Source organism: Pleurodeles waltl, chromosome 8, assembly GCF_031143425.1.
Source record: "Pleurodeles waltl isolate 20211129_DDA chromosome 8, aPleWal1.hap1.20221129, whole genome shotgun sequence".
NCBI classification, from domain to species: Eukaryota; Metazoa; Chordata; class Amphibia; order Caudata; family Salamandridae; genus Pleurodeles; species Pleurodeles waltl.
Genome location: NC_090447.1, coordinates 1,526,635,398 through 1,526,659,958, shown reverse-complemented (window position 1 = coordinate 1,526,659,958; position 24,561 = coordinate 1,526,635,398). Strand labels below are relative to the sequence as shown.

Genomic DNA, 24,561 nt, shown 5'->3' with positions numbered 1-24,561 from the left:
CCTCTCTGAGCTTGACAGCATGGCTCCTGAATTCCTGCAGTATGGGCACCTAGGGCTCTCGCAGGAGTGCATGAACATCTTGAAGGAGTCCAGACAACCTTCCACGCGGCGTTCTTACGCGTTTAAGTGGAAGAGGTTCTACATATGGTGCTGTCAGCAAGGTCAGAATCCCATACGAGCTCAGGAGGAGGTCATACTGTCTTACTTACTCCATCTGGCAAAATCCGGTCTGCAGGTATCATCTATTAAGGTACATTTATCTGCCATTACAGCCTATCGTAAGTCACCTTCTCAGGAATCCTTCTTTACGAAACCAATAGTCAAGGATTTTTTAGAAGGTTTGAAAAAAGTTTTTCCGCCCATTCGGAAACCCTCCCCTCCATGGGAGCTGAACATAGTACTGTCAAAACTTATGGGCCCTCCTTTCGAACCTATACACAAAGCCTCTTTGCAACACCTTACGTGGAAGACAGCTTTTTTGGTAGCCATCACTTCCGCAAGGAGGGTCAGTGAAATTCAGGCTTTATCCTCCAAAGAACCGTACACAGTCTTTCACGACAATAGAGTAGTTCTGCGAACTCACCCATCATTCCTACCGAAGGTGGTGTCAGAATTCCACATCAATCAGACTATTTCTCTACCAACTTTCTTCCCCAATCCGGAGACTCCGGCAGAGAAAGCGTTGCACTCCCTAGATCTAAAAAGAGTGCTAAAATTTTATTTGGATAAAACAAAGTTGATTAGACATTCCAACCACTTGTTTATAAATTATGGTCATTTGAGAACAGGAGAGGCAGCATCAAAACGAACCATATCAAGATGGATAGTTTCCTGTATTGTTAATGCATACCAGTTGGCTAACAAACAACTACTTGCTAGACCTAAAGCGCATTCCACAAGAGGAAAAGCGGCTACTGCTGCCCTCCTTAATAATGTTCCAATAGCTGAAATCTGTAAGGCTGCTACATGGAAGTCTGTACATACATTTACTAGACATTACTGTTTGGACTCAGATGCAAGAGCAGACGCCCAAGTTGGGCAAGCCTCTCTGAGAAATTTGTTTGCATGATACATATCTATTCCTGCACTTCTATTAGACAGTCCGTAGCCAAGGGATGGGCTTGCTAATCTATTCAATGTTTATGACTATTTTGATGAGGATCCCCTGGAAGAGAAGGATAAGTTACTTACCTATAAATCCTAGTTCTCTTCCAGGGGTATCCTCATCAAAGTCATAAACAACCCACCCTCCTCCCCGGACGCACGTCGCCTAGAAGTGCAGGACACACTATCTGTCAAATCGGCTACACAGCTTGTCACCGTAAAAAAAGTACTGACCTAACTGTGAACCAACTGTCACCTCTCCTTCACCCCTGAGGCATGGTGGGATACTGGAGGTGCTCAGGGTCTTAAAGGCACGGTGACAAAGTTTTTATGGTTCTCCTGTGTTAATCTGCATGCAGCCTATTGGCTGAGAATGCTCTAGTGTTTTTCAATGTAGTTTTTTTCTCTTTTTTTTCTCTGAGGATTACTGCTGCTTATTTCCCTAGGCCCAGTGGTGGGGCTTTGGTAGATATTTTTTCTCTTATTGTAATTTTAAAAAGAATTAAAAAAAAAAAAAAAAAAAACTCCATAGAAATAAAGCATTTTAGCCTGTTTATAATTATAGTCTGCATTGCTGTTTTACACATGTATATATGAGTTTGGTATGAAAATTTGTATACTAAAAATGCTATATATATATTTTTCGTACACATTTCATACTTAATATGTGTATTTTTTATATATGCTCCGGGGTCCCCGCACAAGGGCGGGAATATTTAATGTTTATGACTTTGATGAGGATACCCCTGGAAGAGAACTAGGATTTACAGGTAAGTAACTTATCCTTCTGGACAGCCATGAATTTTATAAATTCATTAACATAACATAACATGGGGTCTCCAGAGATGATCTTCTGGGAGTGGGGCCCCTTGCACGCCCTCGCCCCAGAAAAATACAGTGGCCTGGGGGATGGGTTACTTGGGGCCTCATGCAGGCTAGGGAAGAAGGGCCACATGTCCCCTGTTAATTAATCTATCGGCCCGGGGATGGGGCCCCTGAGGCCTCATGCAAGCTTGAGGATGGGGGGCAGCTTGCCCCTCCCTAAAAAAAAAAAGAATTGGCTCAGGCGATTTGGTTCCCAGGAGAGGAGGGACATACACCCCCTCTAATTTTTAGGTTTAAGGCTTGTTGTAATCTATCTGTGGGCTTTTAACCACCCCCATGGCACTCCCATCACTATCGCTCATTCATGGGCTTGCCTTTCAAAAATCCTTTGTTATCATTGGTAAATGCTTTACATTTGCCCTTCCTTGGGGCAGTTTTGTTACCGCCTTGTCACATGGATAATTGCACTTTTGCCAATACGTTTGACTGCGAGCGAACTTCTTTTTCCTTTTGTGTCTCTCCTTCGCGCTCATGCTCATGGCGGCCGTGGCGCTTTGAATCGGCTCACTTATGTCAACTGTTTTACTTTTCATTTTCAATTTATCTGGCAAGAAAAGTCCAGATAGGAATTTACAACACTAATAGCTGATAGCTCTAACTCGAGCGAACGCGAGACCCACTGCATTGCAAATGCTGGTTTCTAAAAAGCGGCCCCAGGGGATGGGGTTCCTGGGGCCTACCAGGGCTCAGGATGGGGGGGCTGCACTCCCCCTTTCCCAAAATAAAATAAAGCAGGCCCAGGGGACAGGGTCCCCGGAGTCAAACCAAAGGTTTGGGAGGTTAGCTGCATGCCCCTCCCCTAAAAAAACACTAAATCACAAAAAGCGCACTTTCTGGACTAAGATCTAGCTTTCTGCCAAATTTGGTGTAATTCTGTTCAACCATTTTGTGGTATTGCTGTTCAATTTTCCTATAGAAAGTTGCATGTGGAAATTTCGTTTTGGAACTTGCCTTTTTTCTTGGCCCCCACTTGATGGATCACCCCAAAACCTCCCAGGAAGGAGCTGAGGTAGATGAACATGTTTTTTTGGAAAGTTTTTGTGAAGGTGTGTCAAACAGTGCCAAAATGATTATCAAACTAAACAAATGCTCCTCCTATGGTAATTAGGTTTTATCTATAGCTACACAGTGGAGACTATGTATGGCAGATGTCTTATAGTAAGAACTACTGGACTCCAGAAAAGACGTTTGGATGTACTGTTTAAAATCCTTGCATCCAGATGGATTGAACTTCACCGAGAATACTACCTGATTACTGCATATCTCAGGAGATCTTAGGACTGCATTGATTCCACATTCTAAATGGAATCTTCACTCATGATGCTTTTTGAAAACCCAGCAGTCATTTGTGCAGCCACTAAGAGCACAATCTTGTAGAACCTGAGGAAGGCAGAAGCTGAAACGTTGTAGTGGAGATATATTTATGTTTTTTGTTGAGTCCATCTCTTCGAGTCACTTTATATAGACATAAAAAAACAAAGTGGACCACACTCCCCCTTTTCCTGAGCCCTTCTCAGTGGCGGTGTCATTGAGGCCCATCTCTTGGGATACTGTTGTTTCCCTACCCACAGGATATATTTGTTCAAGAGGTCCATCACTATCCGATAGGGGATGGAGAGAAGGTTTAGCCGGAGGCATTAGGGATAGATCATTTGTCAACATGGAGTGTAGTTTGGAACAACACGTTAAGACCACTTAGACTATTACCTCTCAGACCAACTTTTTTCTACACTTTGTTCAGTGCCTTATGGGAAACAGTTAAACTGGCCAAAGAAAGTCTTCCAAACTCGTACTCGTGTAGAAGGTCTGGACCACCCATTCTTGCATTTAGATTTTGAATACAGCCTTTGTCCACCATTGGTTGTCTAACTTTAGAAGATCAGTTAAGTCATTATGAGTATCAGACGATCCAGAGCAAGAGGTTCCTCATTTGCCTTAAAACAGTGGTTCCCAACCTGTGGTCCGGGGACCTCTGGGGGTCCGCGAAGCCCCCTCAGCGGGTCCGCGACTGCTTAGAAAATTAAATAATATTAACGGATTAGGTCCCAGCAGTCAGTGGGGGGAGTCCTCAGGTTCTAATAATGATTCATTGGGGTGTCCCTGGGTTCCAGTAATGATAAAGTGGGGGTCCACGGAAGTCAAAGGGTTGGGAACCACTGCTTTAAAGCATCCCTATCATTACAGATCTCTCAACCATACTTACCAAAGAGCATTGACATTATTGTTGCATGGTAGAAACAGGTATCGGGTCTCTACATGGTTAGCTGTGGAATTTGGCCTGATGGCGCGCTGGCTTTCGGCTAGTCCAGCCCTTCATTATGTATTGGAATGCTTGTTCTAAATTAAGTCCTGAATGTCAGCCAAGAGTTTTGTTTTAAACACAGAGGGCCTGATTTAGATATTGGTAGAGGGGTTACTCCATCACAATAGTGACGTAGATCCCATGCGCCGAAATGTAAATACCATAGGAAACAATGGTATTTAGATTTTGGCGCCAGAATATCCGTCACCTTTGGGATAGAGTAATCCCCTCTACCAATATCTAAATCAGGCCCACATTCTGTTCATACTCTTGGCTTATGTATGCAAGAGCACATTCTGTTTGAGTTTAATGTTTGCATGTTTTGATTTACTTTGCTACTAGTTTTTCTGTCCAAAGTAATTAACAAAGACTGATATTTTTAACTTCAGTATATATTAGTATATTTCCTTCTCAATGGTGCCCTCACAGTATTTCACTGTCCTTGCTTGTTGAAGACTCTGACCCTTGATTCACCTCGAGGGAGCATTTCCTATTTTCACCCCTAGACTGTGTGCTTAATATCTGTTTGAGGACTAATTGTTCACGTATTTTTCATTTGGATTCAGGTTTTGTTAGAACGGACCCCCACTGCAAAGAAACTAAAGCAAAGTTTATACACAAAAGCGTTTTTCCTTCCCCTGCCAGGAATGAAACCGAATCACACCTGCAATCCTCAGTGAGAAGGAGCAGTGACCTAATTTTGAATACAGTAACAGCAGTATTAGAGTCTGAAATGTGCTGGTTTTACGTATTCCAGGATTTCCTTCTCTCTCATCTGAGCCTGAGGTGAAGTTTTTGGATCCTGTTGATGGAGGCAGAAGACATGACAGCAGCAATGTCAGCACAGGTAATGCCCAATCTGTTAGCATCCTTACACATTTAGGGGTGGGGGTGAGTGTTCACTTTCTAAGCCCATTGCTTACTATCGTCTCCACCTACTCCCCCTTGAAGTCTGAGTACTTTATATGATACTGCATTTGTACAGTGAATCGCCTTGCTTATCTTTCAAACGTGCTGCCAGATTTATCCAGAATCTGGTTTATTTCTCAGTCTCTCCCGTGCCATCCAGTGAACTCCGATCAGTCTTATTATTAATAATCATCAGGGAAGATATTGTCCCTGTAGCCTCCATACTACTGTAAATCACAAAGTTCAAAGCAAGCCAATAAAAGACAGAGTAGGGATATAAAGAAAATAGACAAAGCACCAATAAAACCTATTTTTCATTAAGTTGTTTAAAAATAATTGCAAAGGCTTAAAGCAATACTAGCTCTCATGACAGCAACATATTTGTCATTGTCAATACCTGCATTAATAAGGTACAAATCACGTACCAATTTAAATTTTCTTCTTGCACGTTGACTGTCGATATATTGTAATGATGGCCTTTGCAAGATTTTGTTTATGTACTTACTCATTCCTCTCTTGTAATCCGCTGCTTTAATCCAGAGGGGATCAGAGCATTTTACAGAGGAACCAAAAAGCGCGGGAACAAAGGGGTTGCACCTTTACAATATAAATGTGTAAATTTGTTTTTTAACAACTGTATTGATTTTTTTTTTATGGGGAGCTGGGGGGGAACACTTTCTTCTGTCCTGCAGCAAACAAAGGTTTGTGGCAACAGAAGGCTCTGAATCAATCGCCCCATCTAGGACGGAGAAAATCGAATACCGGGATTAGGAATTATCTTGATAAAAATAAATAACTCCGAATAGCATTACATATCATTTGCATTTCCTACATTAATGCATTTTAAAGAGAATGACATTCTGCCAAACTTGATATATACTCCCATGCCCAGATAGGCCCTCATGCCCAGAGGGACTTTTTTGACATGTTTGTTTTAAATGGCAACCAGATTTTTTTAAATTGATGCAATCTGTCATTTACCATGGCCAACACTTCTCTATAGCACAGATGGTTTAAATTCTGATCCACCACAGAGCTATTGGTGGAGTGGTCTGAATCTTTCATGCATGAACCATAGCGAGTGTAGCTGCTATAAGTAAATGTGCCGCCAGTTTCCATGTTCAGGTTGTGGGTGGATACTTGCTATTGTCCCCTGAGTCACCCAATAGTAGGACTACACGTTTGAGCAGTAAGTTTATGCTTGTGAGCGATTTGATGTGAGACACAGCTTCATTCAAATATGATTGTTTATGTACAAATGACCACCATAAACGAACAAAGGAGCCTGACAGTCCACATCCTCTCCTGCTAAGGTCTGAGCTACCAAACATCACCATCAATCTAGCAGGAGTTAGACACCACAATAGAAATCCCTCTTCAGCTTATAAAAAGAGAGAAAAATTTAATAAACACAATGACTCACAAAATAGACAAAAAGTCCAATAAGAGGAACCTGAGATATGAACTTCTAAAGATTTTAGTGGGAAAAGAGGACAAAAGAATAAAGCACCCAAAGTAAGTCAATGGAGACAGTTTCAGGCAGTGTGCAATGAAGCCTGGGTCGGATACACCGAGTGGATTGTTCCAGTTAAAACTCTGTAAGTGACAAAGTAGAAAATGTTCCTAAGTCCCAGAGTAGAAAAGACATATCCGCCTCCAGTGGATCGCAGCTGAAGTTATAGCCACCTCTGTGGACCCAAGGGCCACATACCTAAAGCAGGTTGATCCTCCTGATGTTCTGGAGCTTTTTTAGATTTCTCACTAAAGTTTCCAAGGCAGAGGGAGTTAGTATTTTTTTTGGAGGTGCGGGGACTTTTGAGCAGGACAGAACCGAAATCCAATTCAGAGCTGTGGAACCGGCGGTCAGATGCTTTTTCCAGCAAGTCCTGTTGAAGCTGTGGAGCAGTGGAAGAAAAGTTTCAAAAGTTTCCAAATTATCTTCTGGTGCCCAGACAACCACAGGAGTACTCCAATGGCTCCCTAGACTTCAGGAGAGGCACTTACAGACTCTCAGGGTGTCAGTGGAGTCCCGATCCAGTTGCCACTGGTCATCTGGGCCCTTCCGGAAAAACACTGTTGCAGCTTGTTGTTTCCCTGTAGCTACACATGAGCTCAGCCAACTCTTCCTTGGAGTCCACTTCTTTGTTCTGGATACACATAAGTCGGTCCTGCTCTTTGGTGCTCCTCACAGGTCTCCAACAGTCAGTGCAGTCCTTCTTGTGTTGTTCCACAGGTCCAGAGAGCGTAATACAGAGGGTGCTTGGGTGCCATCTTTGGCACTAGCTAGTTGGTGGGGGTGATTCCTGCTTTTTCCATAATCTATGGGGTAACCGTGCCTGGGGAAACCCGACTCACTTTTTCAGCAGTTCCTGGTTTCTCTACTGCAAATAATCCCACACTCTCCCTCACCTTCAGAATTCAAGATTGATAAACCCTTCTCCCATGGTGCAGAGACTATGGGGGTCATTCTAAGTCTGGCGGGCGGCGGAGGCCGCCCGCCAGACTTTCCCCCTCCAAAATACCGCTCCACGGTCGCAAGACCGCTGAGGGTATTTTGGCTTTTGCACTGGGCTGGCGAGCGACCGCCAAAAGGCCGCCCGCCAGCCCAGTGCAAAAACCCTTCCCACGAGGACGCCGGCTCAGAATTGAGCCGGCGGAGTGGGAAGGTGCGACGGGTGCAGTTGCACCCGTCTCGAATTTCACTGTCTGCAATGCAGACAGTGAAATTCAAAGTGGGGCCCGCTTACGGGGGCCCCTGCAGTGCCCATGCCATTGGCATGGGCACTGCAGGGGCCCCCAGGGGCCCCACGACACCCCATACTGCCATCCTGTTCCTGGCGGGCGAACCGCCAGGAACAGGATGGCGGTATGGGGTGTCTGAATCCCCATGGCGGCGCAGCGAGCTGCGCCACCATGGAGGATTCAGAAGGGCAGCGGAAAACCGGCGGGAGACCGCCGGTTTTCCTCTTCTGACCGCGGCTGAACCGCCGCGGTCAGAATGCCCTGCGGGGCACCACCAGCCTGTTGGCGGTGCTCCCGCCGACTCTGGCCCCGGCGGTCTAGTACCGCCGGGGTCAGAATCACCCCCTATATGCCCACCTAGAGGTGTGGCCGGGGTAATGAGCAGTCCCTTTCTCTGTGGTCACTCAAAGCCTGTTCTGGAGATAACTTTCCTCCTACTGTGTTTGGTGTTAGGCTAACTACGGGGACAAAGGCTGGCCCTTTCTTGTTGTCCAGTAACATTTGCTCATGACAGGCCAGGCCCTTTTGAAGTTAATTAAGTTCCTGAACTCACCCCGGCAGGTTTTCTTGCTGGGTTAAGAAAGCATCTCCCCACTCCCAGGGAGCTCCTGGGAGCAATTTTCTCACCTCTTTCACACGTCATTGAGGCCAAGTACGGACTGGACAGTGGCTAGACAGCAAATGCACATTAGCCTCCAGCAGCTTCAAGCAGACTAAAGGTCACTTTGCTAAAAGTTACATTTCCCATATATTTAATAAAATCCGACTTCACCATTGGATTAAATATGTATTATTAAATATAAAAATAAGTCTTTGAGTGGAGTTTATACAATGCATATTCTACATTTAGGGATACCAAGATCGTCAGGACCTCTTTTCTCAGTGCCTTTTCGACCAGGTGGAAAGTCCTTCTGATATTGTAATGTCTGCCTAGTTGCTACAAATCCTGCTTGGTCAGCATGAAATAGACCAGCTAAGATTTGGTCCAGTCTCACCACTGGGATTTTCAAGTAGAGTTTTGCATCGACATTGAAAAGTGATGTCAGCCCACATGAGGAATACTACCCCTGGATGTAGCCCTGTTTAGGTATTGCTGTTAATAGTGGCTTCCCCCACTGAGAATAGTTTTTAAGATGGGGTGGGGGGGGCATTCACTTAAATTAGTTTACAGTTGTTTTGTAACACTTAAAGATTTAGGCCCTCATTATGACTTCTGTGGTCTCCGAAGCCACAGGCGCCAGAAGACCACCAGCGCTGGCGGTCTTCCGACCACCATATTACGAGTACTGAAGGATTTCCACTACAATTTGTGTGGAAATCCTCCAGTAGTCGTGCTGGCAGTCGGAGGCACAGGGACGGTTCCATCTCCAGCCCCGCCCCACCAAAAGGACTCCACCAGCCGTATTACGACCTGTAATACGGCTTGGCGGTGTCCTGATGGCAGGGCGCTGCTGGCGGTGGAAGCGCCTATTCCCTGATGTTCGACCTCCTTGCTGGACAAGTCGATCCTCCGACAGGGGAGGGGGGTGGCAGGGTGGGAGGTGTTGTCTGCTTAAGTGAATGTAAGTGTGTATGTGTATGGGTGTTTATATGAGTGTTTGAATGTGGGTTTGAATGCATGTGTGTTTGAATGTGTGTGTGATTGTTGAAGTGAGTGCGTGTAGGAATGTTTATGTGAATGCGAGTATGGATGCGTGTGAGTGAATGCATGTATGGATGTGAGTGAATGCGCGTATGTAAGTGATGGCGAATGAGTGTGTGCGGGGTGCATATGGGTGTGGGTTTGTGTGTATGCGGGGTTGGGGAGAGGGAGGTGCTGTACTGGAAGGGGGGATGAGGGGTTCTGGTATGGAAGGGGGGTATTGGGATTGCAGGGGGGTTTGGGGGAGTCATCTGCCGGTGACAGGAAAGCAATTTCCTGTCACCAGTAGCCTTTCCGCCAGGGTTTTCGTGGCGGTGCTACTGCTGCGGAAACCCTGGTGGAAAGCTGACTGATGATCCCGCTGGGTTAGAGATGCTAATCTCCGGCCCTACTGTCCAACCGCCCTGGCAGCACAGGCTGGGATGTGGCGGGTTGGCAGAGGCCAAACCACCACACTCATAATGTGGCGGTCTTCACCGCCGGCCCGCCGGTGGTGAAACCGCCACCGTGGCCCTGGCGGTCTTCGGATGGTCAGGGTCATAATGAGGTCCTTAATGTTTCCGAAGCTCATTCAGTTACAAATGCTCCTGAGTTCTAACTACGCTTAATTTGGGATTGAGTAGCTGCCCATTTACATGCTAACTTGCTAAAGTTTCTACGTGAGTGTTTTATCTCCCAGTGTTACTTGTGAAGAGCCCACTGCATACCAGCCTCTGATAACATTCCTTGCGACAATTAAGAGGGTCACCACATAATCAGTTGTACTTGGTAGTTCCTAAGAAATTGTGGAGAGTGTTGATGACTTCACCAAAACTCTGATAGATGCTGGCACATTATAATTTCTCTTCTCATGTTATGGTCTGACTGAAGCTGTTTTAAATCATTCTTCCTCCTGATGGCAGGCAACCTCATGCAGCCCTTCAGCCACCTTCATTCGTCCCATCCCCCTGTGACTCTTTGAGAGTGACACAATATCAAGCCACTCTCTCTCTCTCGCTCACCCCTCTCTCTCTCATATGAGGCCCATAAATACACTAGACCAGTGTTTCCCAAACTGTCGGTCCGTTGCAAGACGATTTTTTTTGTGGGTCATAAAAGTCCAAGCAAATAACTAAAGGACCATTAAACTCTGTATTAACTTGTCACATTCACTGCACTTCAAGAACAGAGGTCAAATGTCAGGCTGTGGCCCTCATTATGACCCTGGTGGTCTTAAGACCGCCTTTGACGCGGTGGCGATCCAAGAACAGAGGTCAAATCCCTCATTATGACCCTGGCGGTCTTAAGATCGCCTGGGACGCGGTGGCGGTCTGACAGCCACATTATGACCGTGGCAGTAGCCACTGTTCCGCCAGAGGATGGACTGGCGGCGCTGTTGGTCCGAATCTGCCAGGGCAGCGCTGCCATCTGCGCTGCCCTGGGGATTACGAACCCCTTCTCTGCCAGCATGTTCATGGCAGTAGCACCACCATGAAACGGCTGGCAGAGATGCAGTGTAGGTGGCCCCAGGGGGTGCACCTTATGCACTACAGCATTACCGTCTGCTCTATTATGTGCCAGAGACAATGCTGTAGGCTGTTTCCTGTTGGGCCAGCAGGCGGGAACTTTCTTTCCGCTCGCTGACCCAGCGGGACACTCGTAATGGGCCCTGCAGGAAGACGACCGCACTGGCAGCAACCTGCCCATCGGGACTTCGGCGGACTGGCTTTTCCGTCCGCTGAAGTCGTAATCGACCCCTATATCTTCAATTTTTTTTTTTTTTAAATGCGGTAATTCTTGTTTACAATATTTTCAGTTAGAAAAAGAAAAGCAACGTGAAATATCTGACAATCTTGGTAGTGTACAGCATGTGAATGAAAAAGGTTGTAGGGTGTCATTTTTTGTAACACACAACAAAATGTAAATACCTTTAAATGACCTGTACACATTAAGCAGTTGGGAAAGCAAAAATGAAACACTTTTTTTGGAAACTGTGAAGTGTGACGGAAGCAATAATTTTATTATGATCAAAACAAATCAAGACACTTTACTTGGTGGTGCACAAATGATAAATATTCACTGAAACCCGATTTCCACACACTATCATTTGTGTTCAGTTTAACTTTATCAATGAAAATGTATGTCTGTGCAAATGTAGTGCCCATTTCAATGAAAAATGTGCTGTCTGTAAATGACAGTGCATTGCCACATGATGCTTTAGTTACATTAAAAATAAATCGCCCACCTAATGGTGATTATGCTAGGTGGGTTGCGGAAGGTGTTTGTTCTAAAAAGTGGGTTGTGGTTCTAAAAGGTTTGGGAGCACTGGAGTATGCTGATAATTGTTTCCCCATTGTCACCTTACTCACAAATAATTATTGATGGCTTTTTACAGGAATGGCAGATATCGCAAGTCTCATTTCATCAAACATGAAAGAAGAAACAGATGCCTGTTTTGCGGCCCACTGGAACTCTGAGTTGAAAGAAAGCATTGACAGTCTTACTGGTGAGTAAAGCACACCTGCCTTAAAAAGACATGTATGTGATATCCTTTAAGCTCACATTGTGATGTTATTCATTTGCCTGCAATGGAAAGGATTTGTAGAATATCAGAGGAGAGTAACCATGCTATGAGAATGATGTTTGACCTGCTTCTTGCTTTTGTTTTTTCTTTGTTATCCTTCCCCTTTTTTCTTCCTTCTTTTGTTCCATCCCTAACGTCCCATTGTTCGAGTGGTGGCTTTCCAGTTCCCTGTGATGTTAGGAACTTTAGAAAGAGTAGCCTTTTATGCCCTCAAAATTTTGGATGAGGATAGCTTCTGTTATTAATAGCTACTATGTTCTTTAAAAACAACTGAATAAAGGGATGTTAAAAAGGGATAGCATTGCTTTTCTGCTCATGTTTAATGCCCGTATCACTATGCCAGATGACAAAGGTTCACAAACCACAGCTTACAGGTGATTATTTTGCCTGTTTTATTTCCCCTCGTTCCCCTCTGTTCTTTTCTCCTTTAATCGGATATTGGTGAGAACCGGCTTGAGAAACACGCCTATAAGTATTTTAATTTTTGAGTACACTTTCTTAGCACACTGTTTCGCACCTCACTCTCCTACAGGATTCAGATGGGCCAGCTGGGTGGGTGACTGCCCCCTTCCTTCCACTCCATTAAACCATGTTGGACTGCAGGCCACTTAAGGCGTACATTCACAGGCGTATCTATGGTGGTACCATGCCAACGCCAAACCTGTCCTAGCCCTGCTGGGACCAAGGCCAGAATTGTTTCAGGTCACTCATCATCCCAAAACATATATATGGAGAAAATACCTAAGTCAACTACTGGAATTCAAACCCACCCATGAGTCAAAGCACCACAACTGCAACTGTTAACCATTTATTGCATGCCTGGTGAAGGAATAAGGGTGGCCCAAAGTGCAACAACCTGGTTGGGAGAGTGTTCATTTATGCCTATCTTGTTAGCTGGTGAATGGCTGACTTTTGAGCTCTCACTCAGTTTTACTCTGTCTACTAGGGTGATTTCACACCACACCAGACCGAATTTGGCCTCCCTTTTTACTTAGTTGGAGATTTTCTAGCTCCGCATACTACCTCCCTTTTCCACTGCTTCCCTTGTTGCCAAACTATTGGATAGTCATATACTCCTTCAAATTTACACTTTTTCTTAAAGGAATTAGATATTTTAGTTGACATGGTCACAGGCTCCACTCTTGTCACAGCGCAGAGTCCACAGTAGACAAAGATTTATGTGATCTTTTGCTTGCCTGACTGATTTTATTAGGTGTCACCTACTGACAGCTTTAGACTGTATTTTGCAAAACACCTCTTGTGGACCATAGCAAACCCTAAAATTGGGTTTATGGCCAGACCATTGCTTAACATTGGTTTCTTGTCACTCTTAATTGCTTACTTTTTATTTTTGAAGGATTAACTTCCTCTTCTTCGTCCCCCTTGAAGGGTATTTTTTTTACAATTGTTTTGATTGGATGACTTTTCCTATTTTTTTATTTTTCTTTCAGCCCTCCATAGCATGCAAATATTTTCTTGTTCTGTTCCTCATGTGCATAATCAACCCTCAGATAGCACCCTTATCTGGTACATTCCATGTTGCTCTGTCATCGATAGGTTTCCCACATGGTCCTTTTAACTTAAAAAAAAAATGTTTTTATTAATTTAATTTCCAGCGTTGGCTCCCTTGTGCCTCCCCCATATTGACTTCTCCCACATCCACTCACTCCATGTGCTAATCCTTGACGCTCTCTTGAGTTAACTCAAACATTAAGGTAATTTTTCATTTTCATTGTCTCCCATTTAAAAGCATTCAAAGCCATCATTCTGTTCACAGCCCTAGCATTGAGTTGACAAGGATTTGTATTAAGAGTTAAATACCTCACTGCTTTAGTTCTTCATCTCTGTGCCCCAGCCTGGGTCATAAATCTGATTTAAACACAGCCTTCCCTTTTCTTTAAAAGGAAAATATGACCTTGAGCTTATTTAAAAATGAACTCAAGGCTGTGAGCTACTCTGAAGGTCTCTAGGAGCTACTGGTAGCTTTTGATCGACTGTTTGGAAGCACCTGCTCTAGTATAACCATGTTGTAATCTCCAGATTTCAGTAAAATTTATCATGCCATCATGCCTGCTGTCTGCTGCTAGGCTGTGTAGACTGTGGCACAGTGATCTTTGTTATTCTGCATTAAGAGCCAGATTAAGGTCTCTTTTGTGGTCCACAGTGGAGTATTGATCATGAGTTCCGGTTGAGTGCTCCAGATCTTGATAGTTGTTGTGGGATCTGGAGCAGTCAACAGGCATCACCTTGTGCTGTCCGTTTACTTCACCCAATAAACCACTATACAAGGTTATGGACTCCTGGCCATGTTATTCTTCATAACATGTTTTGGCGACGAGTTGGAGAATCCAACCCAAGCGACTCCTCGGATGGCATTATTGGAGGTATACGAACTCTTTTGCTGCACATTTTCTATCAGAAATAACATTACTAGTTCATTACAAGAGCCCACCTTTCAACAAAAATGGCAATATTCCCGCACCCTCTCTTGCAGAACCAAGGGCGCACGCGTTGGAGTGGGAGCAAAGGTTCACAAACTTTGGCAGTTATCTAATTTCGATTGATGGATCTTCTAATTTCGATTGATGGATCTTCTAATTTCGATTGATGGATCTTCTAATTTCGATTGATGGATCTAAATTTGGCCCTGCAAGGAAAGTAGCTTCACTTTATAACTGGCTTCTAAATGTGAATTTGATGGCAATTTTGACAATTATTCTAGGGATCAGATAGTAGTTAACTGTCACGACAAACGCATTCAAGAAAAATTGTTGTGCTTCCGCAATCCCAATTTACAGGAAATGTTAGAAATTGCCAGAGGGATTGAAAGATCGGTGATGGCCTCAAAAGAATTGAATTAAGTGCAGAGAACTTAAAATTTAGTGCAAGTTAATACAATATATATAAAAGCTAATCTTAACGCTATTGCAGCAAAGAACAACAACAAATTGGGGAGAGCAAATGCCAAGGGATGCCCAGCCATTGGGAAAACATGCTTAAAATGCTAAAAGGTGTGGCATTTTGCCAGGGTAAGCAGGAATATCCAGAAGGTGGTATTTGTCATTAAAGAAAATTCCCAAAAAGTCATAATTAAGAAGCTGGAAGTTTTGTTAGTAGTGTGGTACTTTGCAGTAAAAAGCTTGAAACTCAGCAGAATGCTCATAAGGGAGGAGGCCCTGTTTGTAATGTTAGTGTAGGTGGAGTTGGCAGTCACAGTGGATTCTGGCTCTACCTTCACCATCATTACAGACAATTTGTATTGGAAAGAATGGGGTGCAATTCAGTTGTGCCCACCAGACATACGTACAGTGGCGTTTGAAGGGCATTGTATTGACATGTTGTTTCCGAAAACAGTCACATTTTAAGACAGGTCAATGGCAGCATTTTTTGGGCTTTGGTAGGCCACCACCTGAGGTAACCTATTCCACCCAGACATTTTCTGAAAACTAGACACCAGGGGAAGTACAAGGTTGTGGGCTTTGCGTGGATCCCACAACATTTTCTTTCCCATAATGCCCTGAAAACTTCAGACTTTGCCTAAAATCAGTATTTTTTCTTGCGTTTCTGTGATGTTAACTTCCAAAATCTGCAGGGATCCAGAATATTCCTACCACTCAGCATTCCCCTACTTTTTTCTGACAAAAACAGTACAGCACTTTTGTGGTGGGGCCTGGTACCCGCAACACGAATGGATTGAACTAGGGTCAATGGTAGTCGGCCCAAGGTCTAGTTGCCTAGTTTTTCAAGTTTTCAAAAATGTGCCAGTTTTCTAGGTTTCCCTAGGTGCCTGCTGAGTTAAGGCTCAAACTCCACAACAATCCACATAAGAAAAAATGGTCGTGAAAAATTGTTGTGTGTCCAAGTTGTGTTTGGGGCCCTTTTTTGTGGTGGGCCCTAGGCCTACCCACTCAAGTGAGATACCATTTTTATCTGGAGACTTGGGGCAATGTTGGGTGGTAGAAAATGTGTGGCTCCTCGCAGATTCCAGAAGTTTTCCTCACAGAAATGTGAGGTAAATTTTTGTTTTCTTCAAAGTTTGTGGTTTGCAAGGGCTTCTGGGTAGGAAAACCTGGCGGGAGCCGCGCAAGTCACCCAACCCCGGGTGTCTAATTTTATAAATGTGTGCGATTGTTAAGTTTCCCTAGGTGCTGGCTGAGCTAGGGCCCAAAATCCACAGCTTCGCCAAAGGACTTCTACCCGTCAGCGAAACACTCACACCCATACTGAATGCCTCCATCGCCACAGCCACCTTCCTGGAAACATGCCACAGTCTTCCCTCTGTTCAAGGAACCCTCTGTGGACCCCCTCACCCCTCATCAACTACATACCTGTCTGCCTGCCAGCTTACTCAGTCAAAGTCCTAGAGAAACTGTTTAGTGGTCACCTCAACAACCACTAACACCTATCCGGCCCATAGTTTGGAATACAGTTGTCCTTCTGGGGTAGCCTCTAAAGCATTGGCCATTGACCACTTTCAAGAAAGCAGCTGAGTCCCCCAAGACTGAAGCAGAGCATAGATCAGTCCAGGCCTTTTCTTGGAAGTCTAACTTCCTAGATCGCAGGGCAAATTTATAATCAGCTGAGCATTCCATAATGTGCTCAAAATCTCCAGGAGAGTGATTCAAAGTGGCTCTCAATTTCAGATTGGCCCTGCTACAGCTAGTATCAAACCACTTACTGCTCCCGCAGACCGGGCAATCAGGCCAAGGAACACAAAAAGCAGTGATGATAGTGCTAACTATAGAATCATAAGCTACCCTAGTTACAGAGTAGTCCAGATTGTCACTTAAAGAGGTTTAAGCCAAAGAAAGTGCCTGAATAATCTCGTGCAAAATGAAATCAGAACGCACAGATTGCCACCAGAGTCACCTACCGTTGTTGATTAAAGCTTCTCTTCTAGGTTGTAACTCATATGAAACTGTAAGGGCGAAACAAAGCTTAAACTCCATAACTAGTGAATTGTGATCCCTATTTAAAATTCAAATATATCTTTAACATTCTTAAGATTCCTTTTTGCCAATATAACAATTAACTAAGATACTGACGAGCCACAGTTAAAGCCACCAAAAACAGTTTTCCAGGTGATTGATTATTAATCAAGTCATCTTCAAGCTTTAGTTTAAGTCACTAACCAGTAATCTATTTGAGGCACAAATGTTATTAAGATAGTTTGTCTTCTCGTCCTACAAGGAGCAGAGTTTAGCAAAATATGAATCATCTGTCGCAAAATATCAATATATACACTGAAACAAGTAACAGAGGGCCCACCTGTCTAAAGGTAAACACAATTAATTGAATATTAGCCAGAGTTAATTTCTTTATTAGAACTTTCAGTACAATTTAAATGAAAAGGCCACCTATCGCTCTCCCAGAATTGAAGCTACAGCAGAAACTGTGAAAATTAAATAACCATCTAATATATGGTGCTCCTGTATTTCTTGTAAAACAGTTATGTGATATTGTTTTGATAAAATGTATACAATCTGAGGTATCAAACTTTAAAAAATGATGGCTTGCAATATACCCAGAAACCAGCTTCATTTCTACAGTATCAGTATTGGCTGAAGATTGGGATGTCAGATCGTTCAGAAAAAAGAAAAAAAACTTTGTGGGAGGAGAAGATGGCCAATCTAAATTTCCAGTGGAATACGTCTAATATTGGTACAGGTGGGGTAATAGAAGACATTTTCAGAAATATGCTTTACAAACTTCTTCTTGCAACTTGTTTGCAGAGGATGCCGGCAAAAGAGAGAAGTGATATAAAAGCCCTGGTGGTACAGCTTGAGTGGTGCCCTATATAGAATACATAACACTAAAACAAGTAGTTGTTTAACCAGGGAAGCGTCCTGAACCACGACTCCAGAACAACAAACTCATCTGCAGCGCAAGTATAACCACGCTTGCCGGAACAACGACTGCCTTTTTCACTGCCATAACCAAGCATGTGCTGTACAACACACATGCGTGGTTAAGGCAGAGAAAAAGGCAGACTGGATCGGGAGAGGGCGTGGTCAGGTAAGTGGGGTTGGGGCAGGGTTGGAGGGTAGTTATTAGGGGTGGGGAATGGATTAAGGACTTGTGGGAGGGTCGGGGTATTTTTGTTTTTAGGGGTGGGAGTTGAGGTAGTTTGGTTTTTAGGGGCAGGGTGGGGGGGTCGGTTGTTTTTTTAGGGCGGGTGAGGGTATCGGGGTAGTTTAGTTTTTAGGGGCGGGGTGGGGGAGATGGGTGGGTTGGTCAGGTAAGTGGGGTTGGGGGCAGTTTTTAGGGGAGGGGTGGATTAAGGGCTTGGGGCGGGGTGGGGGATCGGGGTAGTTTTGTTTTTAGGGGCGGGGGCATGGGGGGTCAGGATAGTTTGGTTTTTAAGGGTGGGGGGTCGGGTACTTTGGTTTTTAGGGGCTGGTGGGAGGGCGTCGGTTGTTTTTAGGGCGGGTAGGGGGGTTGGGGAAGGTTTTAGGGCTCAGGGTGGGTGGGGGGTATCAAGGTAGTTTGTTTTTAGAGGCAGGGTGGCGGGGTCGGGTAGTTTTGTTTTGTGGGGTGGGGTGGGGGGATCGGGCAGTTTTGTTTTTAGTGGTGGTCGGTTGGGGTAGTTTTGTTTTTAGCGTTGGGGGTGGGGATAGTTTTGTTTTTAGGGGTGGAGTGGGGGGGATCTGTTGTTTTTAGAGTGGGTTGGAGGGTCGGGGAAGGTTTTAGGGGCAGGGTGGGGGGATCAGGTAGTTTGGGTTTTAGGGGCAGGGTGGGGGGATCAGGGTAGTTTTGTTTTAGGGGTGGGTGGGGGGTCGGTTGTTTTTACGGTGGGTGGGTGCGTCGGGGAAGGTTTTAGGGCTCAGGGTGGGTGCCGGTGTCAGGGTAGTTTTGTTTTTAGGGCCTCGGTGGAGGGGTCTGTTGTTTTTAGGGCGGGTTGGGGGTCGGCGAAGGTTTTAGGGCTCAGGGTGGGTGGGGGTGTTGGGGTAATTTTGTTTTTTGGGGTGGGGGTCAGGGTAGTTTTAGTATTAGGGGTGGGTTACTTTTGGGCCTTAGGGTGGGAAGGGAGTGGCATGCTAGAAACACACATGCCGTTCCTACACATGCCTTTACTTGGCATCCTTTTACAATAAAAATATTGTGGTAAAGGCATTTGCGGTCATTGTTCCAACCGCGTTGTTCAGGCTTGCGTGGTTCTCCATTAGTTGTTCCATCATACATTCGTTCCACCAATATATGGTTCCTAAAAATTATAACAGTAAACTCTCTGGGTACATTTATTCCTGTAATGTCCTACCTATTCCACTTTCTTAATCATGTTGACATCGTCATGTGGGATTTGTGTGCTGCCATGCTTACCAAGATTTGAGTTGACCATAAAACACTTACTTCAGGAATTGAGAATTTTTCCCCTAGTTTTAAAACTGAGGGGGGTCTGCAGAGTATCCAGAGAGTACACATACGTTTACAGGGGACAGAGGCCTGAGTGATTGTAATGTGACTATGACTGATACCATGATTAAACGGGATCCCAGAATATACTTCATGTTTAAGATCATGGACATCACTGGTGGTAGTGCACGCAGGTGTGATGGGTGCATGGCGATTACAGTTGCTCGCCAGAGCATTATTTACCATGGAATCAACAACAACTTCGTCCACTTGAATAGCTTGGTCATGAGTTGTAGTGGATAAATTATGCTGGAGTGGGGATAAAAGCATTGTTCGATATAAAAGAATTTATCATTGACTTTGTGAAATAGCACATAACTAACTTATCCACCCACACAGATCCAACTAAAGATTCTAGGGCTCGCAAATGAATGGTATAAGCCGACGTCCTCTGTTTAAATTTAGCATTAGCAACAGGAACAAAATGAGTATATTTTAAGTCAATGGGCTCGTCGTCAGCAGATCTGTGGACATCCAAAATAGTGGTGGTAGCACACTCTGTAATGGCACAGGAGAGGTCTGTTCCATCCTTCAGCACCCATACCCGTACCCGAAAAAATCTGGGGACCTCTCTGTGCATACATTACACCTCCGCCCTTTCTCAATAGGTTTGTGACACCACAGCGATGTTGAGAGAACCACCCATCGCTTTCACTAATCGCTTGCACTCAAACTACTTGCCTGTGTCAATACATCCTATATTTGAAGAATCCTATGCATATGTTGTGTGATCTCAAAAATATGATGTCAAATGAGCATCCAACATGATAGTTGATATTTAACTATGTTGTTGTGTTTTTAGATAGATAAATAAATGAACAAATACATATAAAATGTATATGCATTTTGTAGTGTCTCATTCACCCATAATGTGTTGTGATATTTATAATACACGTAGGGCCAATTATGAGGCGCCTAGATTTCTCTTGTTAAGTGCAGCCTCCTCCCCCAGAGTTACAGATATTGAAGGAGTTCTAGCAGTGCTTAGTTTGTAAGAGAGTAAGTGCCAGGGCCCAATGTTCATCTCAGAAGCCTGCGACTGGTGCTACATATTGTTGGAGGGGGCCCAATAAGTGCCTTGTTTTCCTTCTTCCCCACACCTCTTTCATCCACCACCACTTCCTGATTTACTCTTCCATCCCTTTGTCACAGTTTTTCCATCTTTCCCGTTTGCCTTCTTTCCCCTGTGAGTGTGTTTTTCTTTCTGTTGCTCTGGGTTAAAGTCTGATGAGCAATGAATGCCGGTGGGCCCCACTTGCAGTCACCAGGGGTGTGGAATTTATTAAAATATCTACTTGTCCAGTGGACAGGTTGCTTCTCAAATCTACTTGTCCTGTAAAAAGATCTACTTGTCCCTTTGGTGCCATGTAGTGTGGCGACAAATTATGGCAGCAATCTCATTATGTAAGTGCTCTGATAATAGCCTCTCTGATTATGTCAGGGCTACTACCATAGTAGGGCTTAAATCCTTGCAGTTTCAATCCCTACTGTAACAATTTCCTTATTTTGCCACCTTTCTGCAGATCTGCATACTGGGGCTGGAGGAAGCAGTAAGCAATAGTTCTAGGGCTGGAATGCCTTTGAGTCTGCAAACCTACTAACCTGCATGTTTTAAAGATTTTTACCAGCTTCTCTCTAATATTTTCCCATAATAAGAAAGGTTGGACATTTACTCCTGACAATGGCAGAATTAGAACTTCTTCCAGGGTTGGGAAGAAAGTGGCTGGAGGGAAAATGAACTTGCAAATGCTCAATAGATTTTTACATGAGCAAATCTACACATCGTATTTACCCATGCTAAAATACAGTTCACAAATATTTTATAGGGTACAACATATACCATGGGTGCACTTTTGTGACTTTCTTTAAGAATTTGGGGCCACATGTAGGTAGGTTCAGATTTGCGACCTGCAAATTGCGAGTCGCAAATCCGAATGTAGGATGGTGTCCCTGACACCATCTGTGATTCGCAAGGGCTTCGCAAATGCCCACCTCATGAATAATCATGAGGTGGGTCGCAATTTGCGACCCCCTCGCGAATGGCGGCCCTCACAGGGATGGTGGCCTGCTGGAGACAGCAGACCACCATGTCTGTGACTGCTTTTCAATAAAGCAGTTTTTTTTTTGTAATGCAGCCCGTTTTCCTTAAAGGAAAACGAGATGCATAACAAAAATGAAAAATGAAACGTTTTCGTTTCATTTTTTCAGAGCAGGCAGTGGTCCACAGGACCACTGCCTGCTCTGAAAAAATGTTTACAGTGACATTCACAATGGGGAAGGGGTCCCATGTGGATCCCTTCCCTTTTGCGAAAGTGTTAGCACCCATTTGAAATGGGTGCAAACTGCGATTGGTTTGCACCCGCGTTCGCGGTCACAAAACAATCCTACATTGCACTGCGAGTCGCAATTAGGAAGGGAACACCCCTTACTAATTGCGAGTCGCAAACCCGTTTTGCGATTCGGTAACCAGGTTACCGAATCGCAAAACTGGGTTTGTGCATCGCAGTGTGCTTTTTGCATGTCGCAAACAGCGAAAGTCGCTGTTTGCGACATGCAAAAAGCTATCTACATGTGGGTCTTGGTCCCTAATTAGGTCTGGTGTTAACAAAGACATTTTGTTTTTATTAAACTTCTATTTCTCTCTCTTTCGGCCGGCTTTACTGTGAGTGATCGCATTCTGCTCTTCCACAAGGAGCATATTGCCACACAAAGTAGTTTTGTTCAGTGTCAGGAACTACAGTGGCAATCAGTGACGTAACTAAACTGGAGGGTGCCCCTTTGTAAAGAACATGGAGGAGCCCCCTCTCCAGACTCACTCAGGGCAGGTGCTGTGCTGAAGGGGCCCCCTGGAGGGCGGCTGCGGGGCCTTTGTTATGCCACTGGTGTGCTTTTAGAGAGTTCAAAAACTTTTTGGGGGGGGGTTTGCCAGTGTTTGTTACAATGTTGAGGGCCTGGTAGCTCCCACAACAATAAAGTGTTACAAAAGCCATGTCAAAACAAGACACGCATTGATGAAACTAAAAGACTTATAAAAATATGTCAGATCAGTTGGCTTTGTCAGTGTTTGTTTATTTTCATGCTTCCCATAATCGTGTTGAAAATGGTTACACTGATTTTCCATTAGAAATATTTTTGGGAAATACTAGCATGCATCAACACATTTTACTAAATGACACTTCATTTGTATATAATCAGAGAGCATTCTGGGAGCATTAAACTTAGCCTCATAGCCTAAACTTTTCAAACATGTGTATACACGTTTTTTTTTTTTTGTACTGGAACCAACGTCAGTAGTGAAGTGTGACCTTAAAACATTTATGTACAGCACTCACCCTAATAATGAAGACTTTCAAATAATGAACCATAAATACAAGTTCGAACAGCATTAACTTTTGGAAACACATTAACTCAACTGCAGAGAGTTCCACTCTCTGTAATCAGGCAGCCAAAGGGTTTGTGCTGCAGGGGGTTGGGCCTACTTGTCCCAAGGACAAAGTAAACATAAAAACTTGTAGCCCTTGACCCCAAACAAGATGTCCTGGGCATCGGGCGATAGGAATTCCACATCCCTGAGTCACTGGTTCAAATTAAGCACAGGGTCGCATAACTCCAGGAATGGGGTGGAGCAAACAGGGATTATAGGTGGAACCCTGAGTATTGCAGGTAATTCCGGGTACTTCTCCCTTGGTTATCTCTCATATCGCTCATGAATTTCATTCAAACATTGCAGTGCTATGTGCAGCCAAATTCACCTGGTTAAATGGACAAGAGTTAGTTGTGAATTCATGTACTTCATAATTTCTTTGTGGCCAGTAACAGTAGCTCACAACTTGCAGTGGGCCACATTCCTTGTTGCAGTGTCTCCTGTTCACAGTTGTGTAAAATAGGTGTTAAATTAAGAAATTAAATGTAGTGAAGCAGTTCTGAGGTCTAGATTATACAATTTTGTGCCTAATTTGCAGGCAAGCATTGCATACACATTGTCGTTTGATGTTTCTTTCACCTGTGCATGGTGCCCTGCAGAGAGTTTCATGTATTTTGCCTAATTTTCTGTCTTCCTTCAAGGTGGTCAACTTGCTACATCTGGGGCGTCACAAAGCCTTAGTGATGACAGTAACACAATTTTCGACCAGGAGACGGAGGATAAAAGAGGAAGCGAAGGTGAGTCATGAACATGGGCCATTGGCTATGGGGTGGAGTGCAGGAAACACACAAAGATGGTCTGCCTGAGTGCTAAAGACATTTGTTTGTAATTTTTTATGAAATAATTTTGAAATAATTTTATATATGTGTAGGAACTGTTGAGAACCGTATTTATGAATAGACTGTCTGACAGGAGAAATGTTTGCTAGCGGGTCTGGGTTAGCGTGCAGAGCTCCCGGAACCGCTGATGGAGAGACCAGGTATGTCGAACACCATATCGTTCCAGATGAGACATAATGCTCATGTATGACAGAAGCTTGCGACAGTGGTTCTCCGTAAGGCTCCTTTTCATTGGGAGTTACCAGTGTGGGTTCTCACACTGGTCTAATGCATGGAGGAAAATATTTGCTTCCAGGCATAGAGAGACAGGGGTTGTGAGTTGTTGCGGGGCTTCTACCCTAATGAGCATTTCATCTCCTGATCGGACACAAGAGAAGTTTGCGGTGGGACCGGGATATTTTCTGCATTATGCTTGCCTAAATTGGCCAGGCAGACTTGGAACACATTCCCTGTGGTGCCAGCAGCATCTGGTACTTTATGTGCTATGCTGGCCTGTGGGTCGGGTGACACTTCATGTCCCTGCTATAAAGAGGAATGGTGACGGATGTCGTGAGTCAACCGTTGTGCTCCTGGTCAATCTTGGAGACTGATCTGGGGAACACTGACTAGGATCGTGTCTTCACCCGTGTTAGGACTGTATCTAGCGCAGTACCCAGTTCCAACTGGTCCATTTTAACTTCCTTCACCATACCTATGTGACATCCCTGGCCCTTCATTGGACGCTATGGCCGCGCTGTG

At 44.3% G+C, this 24,561-nt stretch overlaps 1 protein-coding gene across 1 annotated transcript in view; it reads left to right on the top strand.

Annotated features, from left to right (window-relative positions):
- The window catches only part of LOC138248902 (zinc finger protein interacting with ribonucleoprotein K-like), a 100,316-nt gene that overhangs the window by 50,356 nt on the left and 25,399 nt on the right, over nt 1-24,561 (top strand). Inside the window, exons 7-9 of the mRNA XM_069202882.1 lie at nt 5,049-5,138; nt 11,959-12,069; nt 23,626-23,721. Of these exons, the coding sequence (XP_069058983.1) occupies nt 5,049-5,138; nt 11,959-12,069; nt 23,626-23,721 (297 nt within the window). The remainder of the gene's footprint in view (nt 1-5,048; nt 5,139-11,958; nt 12,070-23,625; nt 23,722-24,561) is intronic.